Below are 19,353 nucleotides of genomic sequence, written 5' to 3'. Positions count from 1 at the left end.
TAGATGTGGTGCACCTTTTTCGGCCTTTTCCTTCTTTGTTTTTTTTTATTGAATTTGTCTCCTGATATCGTAAACAAAACTTTCGGACTCCAGATGTCAAAACACTCTCCTGCCTTGCAATTTCAGCATAGGAAAGACCACTTTCTCGTAACACAATAATATTAGATCTCTTTCTAGGTGTCCAATCTACTCTTTTATTTGATGTCATTGCTTCTTGACTAAATATTAAAAATTTTTACAAAAATTCCTACTTGTAATTGCAGTGTATAAGAAACAGGTCCTCTTTCTACAGAACAAAGCAAAATAATGAATTGTTTCAAGTGTAAACATGTCAGCTTCTACTGGCAGTTACTAACATTTGATTGGTTCTCAGAACAAGAACAGTGATTGGCCAGGAAAGCTAGACATTACAAACCACTTCATAACTGTACTTTTTATTTATATTAAAGTACATATAACTTTTTTTGTATTGCAAATAATTGAATTTTGTGTTTTGTATTGAATTCAGTAATAAATTCTCTTTATGATATATACAAGTTTGCATTTTGCGGAACGTAACATTTTCTATAAGCATACAAAGTTCAAAAACATAAAAATTTCCAAAAGTGTCCCCAATTTTGGCCACCACTGTATAAACATTCACATAAAAGTGAAACTAATATATATATGTACAGGGTTTCAAAAGAATAAATACTAAAGTTAAATTTAATTTAAATAATTATCTTGCACCATTGCTGCAAGGAATGAAATTTGAATTTAACATTCTCTATTCGCAAATTCAAAGTTAATTAAATTTAATGCAAACAAATAAATGATTAATTATTGCTGAGAACTAATCTACAATATCATTTAAATTCTGAGAGCATATGTAAATCAAATGCAAGTATCAAAATCCATTTTATTCATAGATTTTGATACTTGCACTTTATTTACATATCCCTTGATACCAATGCTAACAGCTCTAACAAAGCTGACAGATGTAGCATGATCATGTCTGGTAACAAAACTAATTTATTTTCCAAAATTTAATACACGTTTGACATTTTACTTACATTTTTAAGCTTTGAAAAACTCACTCAGATTTGCAAATTTTGGAAGTAGCTACATCTACACATAAAGTACATATCGATTTGTTAACCATGTTCGATACATGAATACTCTTTCACCACATCCTGAAATAATCTCTCTCCTTTTTGTTTGTCCATGATAAAACATTTTACATAAAGATAATTATTTCGCAGTTCCTACTATACGTATCAAATATTACATAATATACGTACTATTTTCATAGAAAGGATTTTATTTACAGACAAATTTTATAAAAACGATTATTGCATTAAATATAAAATGTCGCGAATTTTTAGGATGGAAATTAAAAGATGTTAACATTTATCAAAGATATCCCATAAACCCCTCCACCCATTAGAGAAGTTTGCATACTGCAATAAATTTATATTGATGCATTTAAAAATACTTATAGATTTTACATTAGCACAACTTAGAACTTTGATTAGGAAAGGAAAACTAAACAAAAACTAAATGTTCTCACTTCAACTGAAAGTAATGGGAAATTTCAGTTTTTGCTAAAAACATTTACAAATGCTTTTTAAGCGACTAACATGATTACAGAACCATATGCTCATGGTATTCAATACTGTAGTCATCTCTGAGGAAAGATATTTTAAAAGATTAAATTTCATACAATAAATCACTGGAGTTCTACATGAATTACACAAGTTCTGATAATGGGAAACATTTTTTACACATTAAAAAGCATTCCAATTTATGTTAGTTAAGAATTTTTAATCTTCATAATACCTTTATTCAAAGGCCTAAAAATATTTACAATCTGGTTTTTAAAATAGGTGGAGGAGAGGTACACAACTTGCCAATATTTCACTTGGCTTATAAAAAATTAATACAGCCCATGATCATTAAAAACCTTGGAGAGGAAGAATTTTTAAAATGAGAAGTCTCAAATGTAGTTTCCTGTAGTCACCAAAACTGCATTTGAAGAAAGAATAAGAAGTATCTTTATTAATATGTACACAAATTCAAATATATTAATTTTAAAGCCTTATAATGTACACTAATAATATTCCCGAATATTATGAACGACACAAATTTTTTGACAAACTGCAGAAAATGTCACGACACTTAAAATTTACACAAAGTTTCGAGAAGGCTATAAATACCACTGAAGTATTTATTAAGATCAACTCAAATGTACCTCTCTTAATACATCACTCCTTACATTCCTGAAAATGACTTCAGTTTTACTAAAAATTATCTTTTATATTGTAGTTAACAATGAGTTTTTGTATCACCTAGCTATTTATTACACAATAAATAAAAAGATAATTCTAACAATGACACAACATATATATCTTAGAATTTATTTCGCAGATTTAAATTAAGAGTCAAGAATAACTTTACAAATATAACATAATTTAAAACTCAACAGCAAAACTTATGATTTACAAACATTCAGATGAACAAAATTTCAATGATTTATAATTTTAATTTTTTATATAAATTTATTTTTATATTCAACCAATAAAAATTGTTCAAATACTGTTAGACTTCAATGCAGAAATTTTAGTAAGAATGCTTGTGCTTCTGTTTCATCAACTTTAACAGAAGATTTAAAATGCTGAGTGAATTATTAACAAATACCCAAAATTATACAACTTTCTTGCAGCATTCACATATTTTAAGAGAGAAAAAAATTCATTTTAAAAATACAGGAACAAAACAAATTTATTAAATAAAAAATATTAATAGGCTTTCTTTTCATTAAATTATAGTAGCTTTTCAAATATTTTTCTGCTGAATAAGTATGATCGACATATTCAATATAAACATTTAAAATGCCATTTGCCTCGGTTCATTCCAAAATACATTTTATAAAATCAAAACCATATGCAAGAAAGTATTCACCTTTATTCTGCATAATGAGCGTAATGTCACATTATAAAAATTTTGTATCCCAGTTTATTTAAAGAAATCTGTGAATATAAAACTAACTACATGCTACTGAGAAAAATGTATCAAATATGCTCTATGTATGATAAATTTATCAAAAAAGATGAAAGAAGTGAAGCTGACACAAGTCATTTGAAAGCTCGCTGAAAAAAATCAAGTTTATTTTATTTTTAGTGCTTACATACAAATACAGTCATATGAAAAACACAGGGAAACGATATGACATAAATTATTCATGTAGACACCGGAAGTGTTTGCACAGCAATGGAACCAGGTGACTAACAATTTCAGATAAATTTTCACATTTCTTAAGTTACAAACAATGCGAGAAAATTCTTAAATACGAAAGATTAGTTCACTTAAAAATTTTTGTAGCAAACAGAAGAGCCATGTGATTTTCCTATGACTGCCAATATCTAGTTAGAAAGAGAAAAAAAAAAAGGAACTTTTCTACAAATGTTTCACATTAATATTAATAGTCGCATGAAAAATACAGTACAGTAAATAATATATATCAACATGCTCTACAAGCACTTCCCGAATTTTTTCCTTATACTGAATACGATGTTGCACTGAGCATCCCAGTCACATCTTTTGAAAACAGAAGCATGGAAGAGGGATCACTTTAAAGTGCCAAGAGGCAATGCGATAAATCGCTCCTCTTGTACCATAAAGACTGATGTTTAATGGGTGATCCTATTTGCCTTTCCTGAAAGCATCCTCAATTGCTTCTTGACTGGCTTCTTCAAAGTCACACGCCTGGACGTATTTGTATACACCCACTAGTGCCTTCTTCAAAGCATCATAGCTACTAGAGTACAACATCTTCTGTTTGATCTTGGAGCTCTCAGGACACCTAGCAAAAAGGAAAATTTTTTAAGAAACATGGAAGATCCTTACATATATCAATTTGAAAGCACTTGCATTCTGAAATGTTACATTAAAAGATCTTATTCTAGTTGATCAATTAAAAAAATTAAATTACATTTTCATAGCTTTCATTACATTTCATGTTCTCCAAGAATAACATTTAAGAACTGTAAACTTCTCAATTTTTAATTGATAAATTGTACAAAAATTAAATGCAAAATTTTCCTCCTCATTGATAATCAAATATACTAATCATCAATACCAAGTCTGCCATAGAAACAATCATGCTGAAGATAACTCGACTAAAAGGGTAAACACTGTCAAGACTTTTGAACATAAGTAAATTGTATAAATAAAGCGTTCTGGCAATTAATAGCCATTAATTACAATCATAACATCTCACAAAGATAAAATTGCTGAATCCTCCAGCAAAAAAATTAATAACAAAGATTCTCATATTTATTTTTATTAAATGCCATAAAATATTTCCTTTTGCTAAAATACCACTTAAAGATGTCCCAATCACTGAATATTAAATATGAAAAGTGTCAAAAAGAATACTGAAAATTTAATTGGTACTACGCAAAGAAAACTAAAATATTTATCACCTCTAAGAAGAAAGAAAACTAAGAAAAATTCATCTTGAGAAGTCGCAAAAGAAAAATTAAACTGCACTGATTATTTACAGCAAAGTAAAAGAATACAGAAGCTTTTAAAAAGGATTTTGGGAAATTAACATTTAAACTATACACAGAAAAGTTATAAAAAGCCCAATGTGGCAAGAATAAAATCTGAAACTTCTTGTGTGTATAATTTAGTCGCCCGGTGATGAACTATGCACACTGACCACCACCAACAACAAATGCATTTTGTTGCTATGTTGTATCATTTGAAATAATTACCAATGTTTTACAATTTTAGATGCCGATTTCCAAAAATAGGAATATAACCCAAATTAAGTGAAAAAAAGTTTAGTAAAAAGTGATAATTATATTTTAAAATTACTTAACTACTTAAGATTAGCTATTCTGTAATGGAAAACTAATAACACTTAAGTTTGGTAACAGAGTACTACTCAAAATACTTCTAAATTTATGTACAATTGCCAAACATGAAATTGTGATACCACGAAGGAATGTTTTGTAGAGATGTTAAAAAGAACAGCATCAGTAATATTGCAGACATACGCAAATGATTAAATTCACACGTGCATCTGGTCACATGGTTATCAGTTTCAGGCTATAAAAGCCAGTAGCTGGCTTGCTCTGTATATGCTGTCAATGACAGATTGTTATAACAAAACTATAGAATAAAGGTAGAAAATGCCTTGGAGGTAGCAACAGTTACCGCCCGAAGAACGAGGATATATCCTAGAACTGCATACGCTTAGTTTGTCGATGCACACCATTGCCAATTGTTCCAGTTATTATTTTTAATATTTAATATAATGTGCCCTTTAGTCTTTAATTCTTTATACTTTTGCAATACATAATCCTTATGCTTAATGTCAGTAGCCATCCCCCACTTTGTGAGAAAGGTACGAAAGTCTTTGGAACTGTGCACGCTTCACAGTTCCAGTGACATAGTATTTGGCAGTTCTGCGCATGCGCACATAGAAAGCAGCACGCAAGGCAGGCAGAGAGAATAGCACTGTCGCTCTTGCAGTGCAGAAATTCTGGCATGTTGTTGGAAACATGATTTCTTTTTACTCCACGCGTGTGGTATTTCTCCACAAGGTGGAACTTCATCATACAGACCATAAACAGAGTTCATGAAAATTTGCAACCTTTAAAACAACAAAAACAAATGAAACAATTGTTCCTATTGCAAAAGCAACAAGAATTATAAAATATCTAAATGGTGATAATTTCAAGTTTTGGTTAGAGCTTTTTTATCAAATGCCTCATGTTAAAATAATATACAACTAAATGCAATCCAGAGAAATTAGTGTGTTTAAAGTTAACGGATATATAACAAATTTCAAAACTGCTTTTTTAGAATTAAGAAACTCAAAGTACTGTGAGAATTTTCGAAAGACACTGATGGCAGAAGCTAAGGATTATGCGACTTCATACTATGTATTGAATTGATATAATGCACAGATATTCTTCCACTAAACACTTAGCAGCTGCTAAATTGTTAAACAAATGCTTCGCTAGTTTTAAGAATGAACATTCTACAGAAGAAATAGTACTGACCACTGAAGCATATCCAATGATTGACCAAAAAAAAAAGCTTGAAACTGAGCTAAAAGTATTCTCTTGTAGGTCTGAATACTGCAAATTAATTGAGCTACTGAAATTTATCTTTGAAAATAATCTAGATGATGTTCTTAGTGAAATTACAAAACTGATAAAAATTCTCTTGAGAGTTCCCATGACTATATCAGAGGCAGAACGCTGCTTTTCAACATTGAAAAGAATGAAAACTTTTCTAAGAAGCTCTAGGAATTCGGAAAGACTAAATGCGCTTGCATTGATTTCAATAAGGAAAAATTTCCTCAGTTGTCATCCAGAGATGAAGGAGAAAATTATTGATCTTTTCGCACAAATTAAAACAAGAAAAATGGATTTCGTTTTTGAATGAATAGACAAAGATTGAACTGTAACAATTTTGGTTAAAGTAATTAAGAAATGTTTAATTTTTTTCTTGTAAGATTTCATGAAGTTTCAAAATAAATTTTCTTTTCATATTCCTTTTAGACAATTTTAAAACAAAGGTTAAATTTTTTGGAACAGCACCCCCACTAATTTTAGCCACGAGCCGCCACTGGGTGGGACATAAGTACAGTTCAGTAATGTGTGGAACAATGTACAGACTATTTGAGAACATGCCAAAGAGGCAGTCCAGGTGCACGTCAGTTTGCACCGATATTCAAATTTGGCAAATGTTTCATAAGGACCCATTCACCACGACAAATCATATTCAAGCCTACCTATCACTATAAGAAGTAGCATCCATCTCTCCTGCCAAACCATTCGTAACATGTAGCATGAGGAAAGGATGCGTGGATGGCAGCCAGCCACTGAGATTCCTTTAACCACTCGACACAGCTCTGCCTATCTGGCCTAGCATCAATGCTAATCGCCAATGGAGGAATGAATGACATCAGGTATTGTTTTCAGAAGAATCCCGATTTTGTTTATGGAAGAATGACAATCGAAGACATGTGTATCGGCTTCCCGGAGAACGTCACCAGCCAGCTTATACTGTTGATTGTCACACCGGGATTTATGGTTTGGGTAGCATGTTCTTCCGACAGAGGACAACCTTTGTGCACATTACTGGCAGTTTAACATTGGACTGGTATATAACATAAGTTATTATTATATACTTGTAGTTTGGCCACTTGTGCGGGCCGGCCTCGGCATGTTATTTCAGTTCATGATGGCCTCATCCAACACCTTCTTAAACACAAGCCTACCTACTGAAGGCTCGTAGTTTAGTGACGTCACAAACTGTTGGCCTTCTCAATGGGGTGTGAAAAATTGCCCCTAAACCAAGGTCATCTAGATGACATTAGCAAGTTAGGGGAAATTCGTCCTTGGTCGTGAGAAGGCGCGTGAACCATGTCGCCTTAATTTGATACTGATATTTTTTTTCGATTTCAATCATGCCTTTAAAGTGCTATGTGCCGTTATGCCGAGAAAATTATTGTGATGGTTCTAAAGTATCAGTATACAGATTTCCTAGGCAACAAGATGTATTACATAGATGGTTCAAATCGATACCGCGAGAAAATTTTACCATTTCGAAGTATTCTCGGGTAAGTTAAGCCCAACTTTAAATTTATTAAGGTATTTGCTTCTACATTTAAAAGAATGGATACGTTAATATTAAGGAATTTCATTTTTATAGAATACATTGTGTATAATATTGTGTAATTACGTATCAATTAGTATAATTATGTATCGAATTGTATAGTTAATAATTATGTATCGAATTGTATGGTTAATAATTATGTATCGAATTGCATGCTAAATATTCACTTACTTTTTAAAATGTCCAATTTTTTACTTTTTGATTAATTTTACAACTTGGAACTTTTAACTTCATACGTATATGGCAGCAAATGAAATTATTTAGCTTAATATTTAATATATTTTGGTTTTAAAAGTTTTTCTAAAGAAATTGTGAAGGCAATAAATATGCTTATAGTTTTTTTTAAATTGTAATATAAAGTGCACAGTTTTGCGTAAAACAAGAAATAATTTTAATTCCTAATGCATGAAAATTCAAATATTATTAAAACTTATGTCACTAAGAGAATCCTTTTCTTCCCCCCCTTCCCGAGTGGGAGACAAACACGCATATGCTTGCTATTACCTGTTTTGTTAAAATATAAATTACTAGAAATCCTGCTTTTATTACTTTAAAATTAGTAATTAGGTAATTATAATAATCTGATTAAGCTTTCATCATGTCTAAAAACTGTTAAGATACCTGATGATTTAACAGTTGTGATTAAAGAAAATAGTATATTTTTTATCCATGGATAACGACTGATGCAGATATAAAAGGAGCAAATCCAGCACAGAATTTGTTCCTTTTATATCTGCATCAGTCATTATCCATGATGATCTGCAAGTGGAAGCATATTTTAGAGATATTCCATTAAAAAAATTAGTAACCATGAATTCTCTTTAAAAACTAATGATGTGCATAATCTCTGTTCATTGCTTAAAGAAGTTGCAAAAATTAAAGGTGGTAATAATGAAAACAACTTTAAAAATTTCTTATTCGTAACTCAAGGCCTTCGTGAGTTAAAAAAAAAATGCCCCTGAACATAAAAAGAAAAGTAGTTCAGTTTATATTTGAGCAGAGCTGACATTACTCATTTTTTGCATAAAAATAATAATAGGTATAGTTTTGATCTCAAGTTTGATGTTTTCAATTTCTCCATATTGCTATAAATTTTTAAGAAATAGTGCATATGTTACTTTGCCACATCCTTCTACATTTAAAAGATTGTGTTCTGAATATAATGTTGATCCTAAAGTGGAGCAAACTCCTGAAAATTTCTTGAATTATGCTAAGGAAAAAATCCGCTTTTTAGACGAAAATGATAATATGTCACTTTAATGACTGACAAAATTCACATTAAGCCATTCTTAGATTTCAACGGTGAAAATATAATAGGAATGTAGCAAAATATAATTGCGAACACGCTGCTAATTCTGCTTGTGTTTTTATGTTGCAGAGTATTAGATCTTCATATAAGGATGTTATAAGTATAGTCTCAGTAAAATCATTATCACCACAGTTTTTGCATGGATATATTGTGAAAATAATAAAAGGTTTACAAAATTTAGGTTTTTCGTGTAATATGTGTGCTTATAAATCTACCCTGCTGAAATTTAAAAACTTTTAATATCCTTAAAAATATTTTCACACATCCTTCTTATATATTTTTTATGCAGTTAAGTGACTTGAATATTATTAATATGGAGGGAGATTCCAACATTACCTTACTGTTACTTATCAAAAGTCAACCAGTACTTTAAAGCATTATTTTAACTGTAAACATACAATATAAGATCATAGAAAAATTAATAATATATATTTTGTGCAAAGGAAAATGTTTCCAATATTATATCCGCAAACGAATTGGAAATATATATTTTCAATATATATAAAGTAAAAAATGAAAAATAATATGTATCTACATCATTAGAAAATACCCTCCTGTTAGTAAAGCTTTAAAAACCTATATACTTTAAAGGCAGATAGTAGGTTACCAACGGCGATTGTCAGCCGCCAGTTTGTGACGTCACGATCTCGTAGTTGGGCTTCTGTTTAAGAAGGTGTTGCCCACAGCCAACTCTATAATGGCGTTGAAGCGCAAAAGTCACGTGATCAAGATGGTCGATTCGTTCTGACCAAGGAGGTCAGAGGTCTATTCTAACGCCCTTGGTTCTCATGGTAGCGTGTGGCTACGAAACTGTTGTGGATATATATTTTGCCATTAGTGTTATGTAAGTAGATTATTTTGGTATTCTAAGTGATTTTAAATAACGTGAGCTTTATGTAATGGTAAATAATAGTTTTATCTATATTTCGTTTTATATATTTTTAATTTTTAGATTTATTTGGAAAAATATGTAGCTGTTTTCAAGCCTATGCAAGTGTTTCGTTTTAACAGCGAATGCATTTACTTTAGTTTGAACATTTTGAGTAGTATTGGTTTGACTATTTGTTTGGAAATGAGGAATTCTTTATTATTTTTGATTATTTGTTTCTAATAACATATTGGAATACAGAATGCCTCGACATTGCAGTGTATTTTGCTGCAAATCCAATTACGACAAAAATGAGAATGTCACTACTTACTCTTTACCTAAATCACCTAAAAGAAGAGCTCAGTGGTTGAGGAAAATTCCGAGAGATTTAAGCAAATTAAAAAACCCCGTAATTTGTTAAGCATTTTGATGAATCACAGATAATAAGAAAGGACTGTGTAATCTATAAAAATGAATATAAAGAATATGACAGAAAAATCCCTGGTCTCATTCAAGGCACTGTGCCATGTATATTTGAAAATGCTCCCTCATATTTAAGTACAAATAAATCCAAACCTCGCAGACTTGTTGATGTAGAAGAAGTAAATTATAAGAAAGCCGTTCAGGAAAGTTTACTTCAGCAAAAAGCTGATTTAGAAAAAAGTGCATTAAAATGTCCTCAAGATGTGGTCAATTACTTTCGGGAAAACATACGTAAATATAAAAATAAATGGTTTTACTTAGTGACGATGATGATGATATAATTCGCTTATGTTTATATGCAGCTCATGAAAATTGTCCAAAAATTTTGGGATGCATCATTATAAGTACTGACACGAATTTTGAAGTATACATTGAAAATTGGAAAGAAAGTAAGAAGAAATTTTCAAAATCACCCGTTGTTGATACAATTTCAGTATTACATGATTTAATGAACAATGTTGAAACTTCTGTTACTAATACAACATTTCCATCTGTGTTAGAATCAGCAATTACGTTACTAAATTCTGTTGATTGTAATTTAGATAATTCTGAACATATTTCTTTTATAATAGAGCAATTAAAATTGTTAAGAGTATCAAAAAATAATAGGCGTTACAGTAATAAAACTTTAATTTTAGCTTCAACATTATTTGTGCAATCTTCTTCGGCATACAATGCTTTACTAAACTGCGACTATTTGTGCATTCCAAGTACTCGAGTCTTACGCAATTAGTAGTTATTCATTGTCAAAATTAAGTTTGGCTGGCAGCATTAATTATTTAGAGAGGAAAAAATGTTTTCTTAATGAACAAGAACTTGTAGTAAATGTTTTATTAGATGAAATTTACATTCAGCCTATGTTCAACTTTAAAGGTGGTTCTATTTATGGAGGTTCTCATGATAAACCAGCACTAGCAGCCAAAACAGCTCAGGTTTTCATGATAACATCAGTTTTTTCTTCATATAAGGATGTAGTTAGTATTGTTCCAGTTAATGGATTGCAAGCTAATGAGTTACAAGATATGATTCAGCAGATTTTAATAGCATTAGAAAATATAGGATTTAAAGTTGTTTGTTTGATTTCTGATAATAATGCTGTGAATAAACATGCATTTGAACTAATGACCCCTAATAAAACTTTGCAGCCATATATTAAGCACCCTTTAGATGATTCAAGGCTTCTCTTCTTTCTTTTTGACACAGTTCATATGTTAAAATCAGTACGCAATAATTGGTGCAACAAAAAATTAATTACATTTCCTGATCTAGAAAATAATGATATTTTAAAGAAAGCTAACTTTAAGCATTTGGAAATCATGTATGATATAGAGAAATCTTCCATTGTTAAATATGGCCATTTACTTACAAATAAAGCTCTTTATCCTTCAACAATTCAGAAACAAAACGTGAAACTAGCACTTCAAGTCTTAAATGAAAAAAACATAGCAGCATTAAAATGTATATCAAAGGATCATGCAGATGTTTTTGTGAACTCAGATGAAACTTGTGATTTTATTTCAGTATTCACAACATGGTGGAAAATTGTAAACTGTAAAAGCAATTTTGAAAGTAAGCGCTTTAATGATAAATTTCGTGGTGCTATTAACTCTCAGAATGTTGAGCAGATTAATTTCTTAAAGAAACTAGTATTGTGGCTTAAGATATAGAAACAGTCTGTTCCAATAAAAGAAACTATCACCACAAACATTTCAGGCATTGATAATAACTACAGATGCATTCATTCAATTGATTCCATATTTGTTTCAAAAGTATGAGGCTGAATACATATTATTAGGAAAATTTCAAACTGATGCTCTTGAATCACGTTTTGGAATGTATCGGCAAATGTCAGGTTCAAATTATTACATAAATTACCTACAATTATTAGAAAGTGAGAAGAAGCTTCGTTTTAAAAGCAATATTATAATTTCATCATCAAATATCAATATCCCTTTAACTTCTCTTTTACCAGATTATGATAAGGATTCTATCTTTACCTTTGTGAATATTGATGATTATTCAAATTTACTAGTTAATGATTTTTCTACAGAAAATGTTCCTTCTGATATTTTACCAGTGCTAGTTTATATTTCAGGTTATGCTTCCATGAAAGAATTAAGGGTAGTAAAATGCAGTATTTGCCAGGACTGGTTGCAAAGTGTTCATTCGGTAGATATAGCAGATGATATTTTTGGTTTTCTTAAAGAATTAGATAAGGGGAAATTAACTTTACCGTCTGAAGTTGCTTTACTAACATCTTCAATTGTACATTTCTTATTTGGTGGAATTCTCGAAAGCATGGAAGATACATTTCTTATATCGGGAAAGCAACTGGGTATTTTATATAAGTTATCTTGCATACAGTTAGGTAGAATTAACTTTAATTTAACAGATTCTTGCATTTGTGGAATGACTTTGCAAACCCGATTAGAAAATATCTGTTTGATAACTTGTAAAATGATGTTAAATAATTACAGAATATAAAAATGACAAAATTAATATAAAATGTTCATATAAAAAAGTTAAAAAATTTACCAGTTAATTTCAGTTAATAAGTCACAACTGTTTGTTTTTATGTATGCTTCTGCATAAATGATGTATGATATGTAGGATGTGTGTATATGGCACAGCTCCAAGTTTTATGAATCTATTTTTGATAGTGGAATAGGCCTGTAATTTGGGGACACCACTGTAAAAAAAAAAAAAAAAAAAAAAAAAAAAAAAAAAGAGCCTAATCACTTACCTCTTTGGTGGTTTGGAAAAAGTGATACAACATAAAATTGGAGCTGGCACAAATAGAAGGTTGTCCTTTTTGTGAATGTAATTAGCATTTAATTTGCCAAAATTTTCTTGAAAGATTTATTTATAGCATAACATGCATGTAAGTTTGTTTTTATACACAAATTTCCTAGCATTTAAGGAATTTTTAACTTATTTCCCTGTTTTGATAAAATTGTGATATTTAAAGATTTTATTAGCGAATGAAGTGATGAGAGATGACTATGAATATTTGCATTCTAAAAATTTATATAGCTGATGCGATGGGAGCGGCATGAATTTTTACAAAATATTCTGCTCTTAATATTTATTTTAGTGTTAAGAAAATCTAAATAAAATTTACATCTATAAACCTATTGAATTTTTCCCCTTTTGTGGATTTTATATTATTTTGGAAACAAATTTGATTTAGATTACATAAATGGATTCCATTTTTATTAAAATTGCAGAAATAAAGTTTTTATCTGGTGATTCTCAATGATATTTTTAGTTACATAAACAAAGTACAATTGTTTTAAAAATTATTGAAGATATTCATTTTACCGGCTGTGAAAATATTACACTATGAAAAATTTAATGTAAGTCATGCGACCTAGTCACGTTTATTAATTTTACTTATATTAAGAGAAAACTATTATTTTTGGCAAGTTAAGTTTCGCGCTTATAGCGAAGAGAAAAAGATAGACTATTTTGGTCACGTGACCTTCCGAAACTGATTTCGCTTCAAGGCCATGATAGAGTCGGCTGTGGTGTTGCCTCATCTCGTACTGAATAAACAGCTTAATTTTTTAGATCTTTGTTTCCTTAATTCTCTGCATATGTGTTTTACCTCTACCGATACTGTTATTTTCAGATCACTATGCATTCCTTCATAGTGTTGTAATTTAGCTTTTGACAAGTGTATGTAAAGTTGCTTAACTACATTAAAAACTGACTATATTTTCTTAAATAAGATTTGAAAATATACTTTACTCAAAACTGACCCAAAACAGTGAAAACAGACATTTTTCTTTGAAATTTTTTACTAGATAAAGACTTCGTAAACTCAAAATTTTTATCAATTATTAAAATATTTTGGTCATGAAGTTCAACAAAAATGAGCAAAATTGAGTCAATAATGGTATTCAAATAAGTACTCATTACAGAAAAGATCTCATGGCCTGCTGCGCTATTATATTGTTTGGAAATTATGGGAGAAATTTTAGATTAGCAATCGGCTTCTACTTAAATGCCATACCATCCTAGCCATACATGAAAACTTGTGCAAATTTGTAAACTGCCAAATAACTGCTTAAAGAAGGATTTTCATAGATGAGGAGTCTGGTATTACAACACATCATGTTTTTTTTCACTTTATTAATTTCTTTTATGATCACACTTATTTTTATTTAAACACACTTTCAAATGATAAACTGCACAAAATCTCCCCCTGTGAGTTACTGAACTTTATTTACAAATCTGTTACATTTAAACAAAATTCTGACAGGTCAGATCCTATTTTTTTATATATTATTACAGCTATAAATAAAATTGTTCACTCCATAAAACTAAAACATTTTTCTGAAATACTGAAGTATGATTATATTTTTAAGCAGCAGTGGATTTTGAATGTATGATTTGAGTTCCTATTTTATCATATATATGGTTATATAAAGTCTGCAACTTTTTAGAAAGGTACATATGGAAAGAAAACCAACCCAAGTAGTCTCCAAGCAATTTGTTTTTCAGTTTTATTTTAGCTAAATGAAAAATGCATTTTGTAAGTAAGCCCCAGTAGGTGATAAATCTGTTCTAGATAATATGCTTAAGAATAATTAATAAAAAAATTCAAACAGTTCTTTGCTAAAACTGCTGCCTTCCTCAGTTGTCAAAATTGGAAGATTTAGTCATCAGAACTGGCACACTTGTAATAACAATAATATAAACATATAATAATGTTTTAAATGTGCACAATGCCAAATTTATGAAGTTCTTCAATTTTTGTTTTAAAAGCAAAAATATATTGCCATGTACATAGCTAGCTATCTTTTCTCAACAAAAAAATCGCAGAAGTACATAAATTTGGCATTGTGCACATTATACAGAGCCGTTAGCATTGCTGCAAAGATTATATATATATATATATGTATGTGTGTGTGTAATGATTTAATGCATAGAAGGAAACAAACTTTTAACAGCTTTCCATATCAATCATGGCTAATGGTTAAGGCTTAGAGATGAAGATAACAAAATTTAATGTCGACAATGAATTAATGCATACTAGAAAAAACTGGAACCTTTAACAGCTTTTTATATCCATCATGGCTGATAGTTAAGGCTTACAGATGAAGATAAAACTGAAAGTGGACAAATCACCAATATTTTTTCACACATATCAATTATGGAAGACATTTATTCAATTATAATTAAATCTATGTACATTGAGTTCTTAAAAAAACCACATAGGCATTGGGAAGCAAAGCAGCAGGGATATATTAGCAGTAGCGAAGCTAGGAGAAGAATGACGTTTTTTGTGCCAAGAGTATTTATACTCCGATGTATTTCTAGACAAGCTATGATTGCTTAATATGAGGTTATATAACATAGAATGATCTCAAACTTACAATAGTTAATTTTGAGGTCGCTAATTATTTTTAAACCCACCATTGTATTTTGTTATACCTTACAATCAGTCAGTACAATACAGTCAAAAGTCTTTAATCCGGACTCGTCTGGACTTCGGTGATTCCGGATTATCGATCATCAATTTAAATCTGGTAGGATGGCATGCAGAAATTATAAAATTAAAAATATGAAACCGTAATTTATAAAATAATGAGCAATTATGATCTAAAGGGTATCAAAATTTACAAAAAAAGAAGCTTAATATTTATTTGTTTACTTTATTAAACATTTCTTTCAACACGCGTATGTGTAAAGCATACCTTACGCATAGCCGAAATTAGAAAATTGCAACCAGAAAACTATTTGATTTGTATTCGTGATATTTATAATGACGAGGAATTTGATTTTAATCATATCAAAGATGGGAGTACATCGAGATTAAATACTACATTTAGTAAGGAATTATAAGCCGAATAAAATAAAAACATCTACCCTGAAGATAATGATAGTGCTGACAGATCGATCAACTTCCAGTTCATTGGGCACCGCGACGTCCCCACCCCACCCCGCGCAGAGCAGTGTGAAATTGATACACAGATTTCGGAACGGTTAGATAAACAAAGGATATGCCTTTATCCATTTTTTGTAGCAATTCGTTTTTTGTTTGATGGACATCGAAACATACTTTCGTTTTCTAGATCCTTTGGGAGCTCCAGCATCGGAAATTCTCTTTTCAAGCTTACTTTTATAAAATTGCTCTTACAGTCTGCAAAAAATAATAAGCCGGATCCAATTCGAAGATTAAGGAACAACGCAATCATCAACATTAACTGAAATAGATAATTTTAGCTTATACCGTCAGTTGTACATTAAAAGCGCACGCGAAAACGTATTCTGCGCTTGCGCAGACGCATATGCGCAGTCGTAAATGTCTTGCGCGCACGCGTAAAACGCCTATGCGCATGCGCAGAAAGATTTTAGCTTTGAGGTCCGGATTATGGGTGTCCAAATTAACGACTTGTGACTGTATATAACTTTTCATATACCATCTCCAAGGAAGAGAAATTCAATTAAAACCCTGAAATTAACCTTTTTAGTCAGTATAATTAGTATTTTAAATTAGCATATTCTAAACCTCTATTGCTTTAAAAAGAAAAATCCTTAAACAAAAAATATCAAAATCAAAAGAAAACATTTTTTAAGTATTAAAAAACAGCCATTGTCATTGGTTTAATACCCTTGATAAGTCGATTAATTTGAGATCAATCTACCATCAATTAACAATAAATAAGCGACAGCATTCAGTCTTTCTTCCAAGTATGTATCAAATCATATTTCTGCTAGAGCCAAATCATAAGTCATGAATAAAACTCAATCAAAATAGATTAGTCCATTTAAGCCAAAAGAAATTATAAACAAAATATATTAGTAAATGATCTTTTAAATTTAAGTTGCTCACTAAGGAACACAACTAAACTGGAAACAACTAAAAGGGATGTTTACTTCAGAAGATATATCCCTAACACTCATTTTCAAACTCAAATACAAAGTTAAAACAAAAGTAAATTCAAAATCAAAAGATCAAAATTGAGAAAATCCTAAAAATTAGTTAATAAAAATATTTTTTTTAAATCAAATCCAGAAAGGAATTAAAATTAACTTGCTAGTCTGTAAATTTAATTTAAAAAGAAATGAATGGAAATGCAGTTGTATTTAGTGATGGAATTAAGCGAGTTAAGCCTTAAATTGGCTATAAAACTTTTGAAAGTTTCTTGGAGAATATATATTGTTATGAAATGTACAGGAGCGGTAAGATAGCTTCCCTGCAAAGCAGTTTTAGGGTTGCCATAAAATAGCATAGCAAGGGAAGGCAGGGTTGCCACATTTGGCGACAAAATTTGTGATATTCCATGGATGGTTGGAGAACCTTCTGGAACGAATTCTTACTGGTTTCTTATCTTTTAGGCCTTTTATAATCTATGTGAATAGGAAAAAGAGGGAACTATTTCACAATGACGGAATGATACAGCTCTAGGCTTTCTACATGCTATAGGGTTACGTTTGCCTCGAGATAGACAGTGCTCACTTGCCGGTTTATTTTTTGCTCATTAAATTGTTCCAAAATATGGCTGAAATTTGTGAAATTGTTCCGTCTCAAAAAGGAAGCAATAAAATTAATGCATGTGGTTATTTAATGGTGAAAAATAAGAATCGCGACGATTTATATTACTGGTGTTGTGAATGTGTGTGTGTGTGTGTATTTAATTATGGCAAAGCACACTAAGGCTATCTGCCTAAGGGGAGGGATGCCTTCGTGGAGGACTTTCTAAGGGAAACTAGCTCATATACACGTTACACATGGGGAAAACCACGAAAACGCCCTTGCAGCCAGCACGTTCGCGGGATTCGAACCTCGAACCGAACTACCAGTGTTCAGCGACTTTACCGCTTGGCCGCTAGTGGGCCTTGGTGTTGCGAAAAAAGAAAATACAATATGTGCAAAGGTCGAGTAACAATATTTCTGAATGGACAACATCATCTCCGTAAATTTACTCAGCATAACCATGCTCCACAAGCGAGTGCAGCAGCTATCGCAAAATGTATTAGCCCATTGAAAGAAGATGCTCGGCATACGTGAATCGTGTCAGTCGTGAAGTGAATCGTGTCAGATAATTCAAAGCAACAAAAAAAAAAATTAAACGGGTCAGGCAAAACGAAAGGCCACCAGAACCAAAAACATTGAATGAAATTGATATTCCAGCTACTTTAAGAAATACTTTAACTGGTGAATTATTTTTAGTGAGAGATTCTGCAGTTGGAGATGAGAGAATTCTAATGTTTACAACAGTTGCAAATGTTAAACATTTATCACAGGCACCTTATTGGATTATGGACGGCACATTTAAAACGGTGCACACAATATTTTACCAGCTATATACAATTCACGCACCTGTTGAATCTCAAAATTTTAGAATTCTTCCACTAGTATACGCTTTGATGACTAGCAAATCTGAAGAAAATTACAAAAGATTATTTCAAGATTTAATTGATTTCGCTGAAGAAAATAATATTGAACTGAGGCCATCTAGAATCATTAGTGATCTAGAAAAGGCAGCTATAAATGCTTCAAAATCAGAGTTCCCTGACGTTATTAATAAGGCTTGTTTTTTCCATCTGTGTCAGTGTGGTTGGAGAAAAATTCAATCGAGTGGATTGGCTTCTCACTACGGCACAGATGAGATTTAGTTTAATGCTTCGTCATTTATTTGCGTTAGCATTTATACCAGCTGACGAAATTTCAGCAGCATTTGACACTTTACTTCCTCACTTGCCACCCGATGCTCAAGAAGTCGTTCAGTGGTTCGAAGACAACTACGTTCGTGGAAGAATGCGGCGCCGTTTGTTTGTGTAATGGCATTGCCGTTCGCGTTCCTCCGATGTTCCCACCAGCACTCTGGAGCGTGTTTGATTCCCTACAACTGGGAGCTCTGCACACTCAAAATGCTGTCGAGGCTTGGCACAGAAGATGGGAGACCTTAATTGGACAGGCCCATGTTGGCGTTTATAACATCATTTCAAAAAGAACAGGAGCATGTAGAATACCAAGTTGAATGCATTCTTCGCGGAGAACAAC

General features: G+C 31.1%; 1 protein-coding gene across 2 annotated transcripts in view; it reads right to left on the bottom strand.

Annotated features, from left to right (window-relative positions):
• Nucleotides 1–3,116: 3,116 nt before the first annotated feature.
• Nucleotides 3,117–19,353, bottom strand: part of tsr (Cofilin/actin-depolymerizing factor homolog tsr) — a 43,096-nt gene continuing 26,859 nt past the window's right edge. For both annotated transcript variants that reach the window (XM_035372584.2, XM_035372583.2), the window contains exon 3: nt 3,117–3,841. In XM_035372584.2, coding sequence (XP_035228475.1) covers nt 3,682–3,841 — 160 coding nt within the window. In that variant the 3' untranslated portion in view covers nt 3,117–3,681. The remainder of the gene's footprint in view (nt 3,842–19,353) is intronic.

Source organism: Stegodyphus dumicola, chromosome 4 (genome assembly GCF_044657685.1).
Source record: "Stegodyphus dumicola isolate Sdum_Otavi_A_Nest chromosome 4, ASM4465768v1".
NCBI lineage: Eukaryota > Metazoa > Arthropoda > Arachnida > Araneae > Eresidae > Stegodyphus > Stegodyphus dumicola.
Note: the sequence above shows the minus strand (reverse complement) of the source record. Positions and strands in the feature narration are given on the sequence as shown.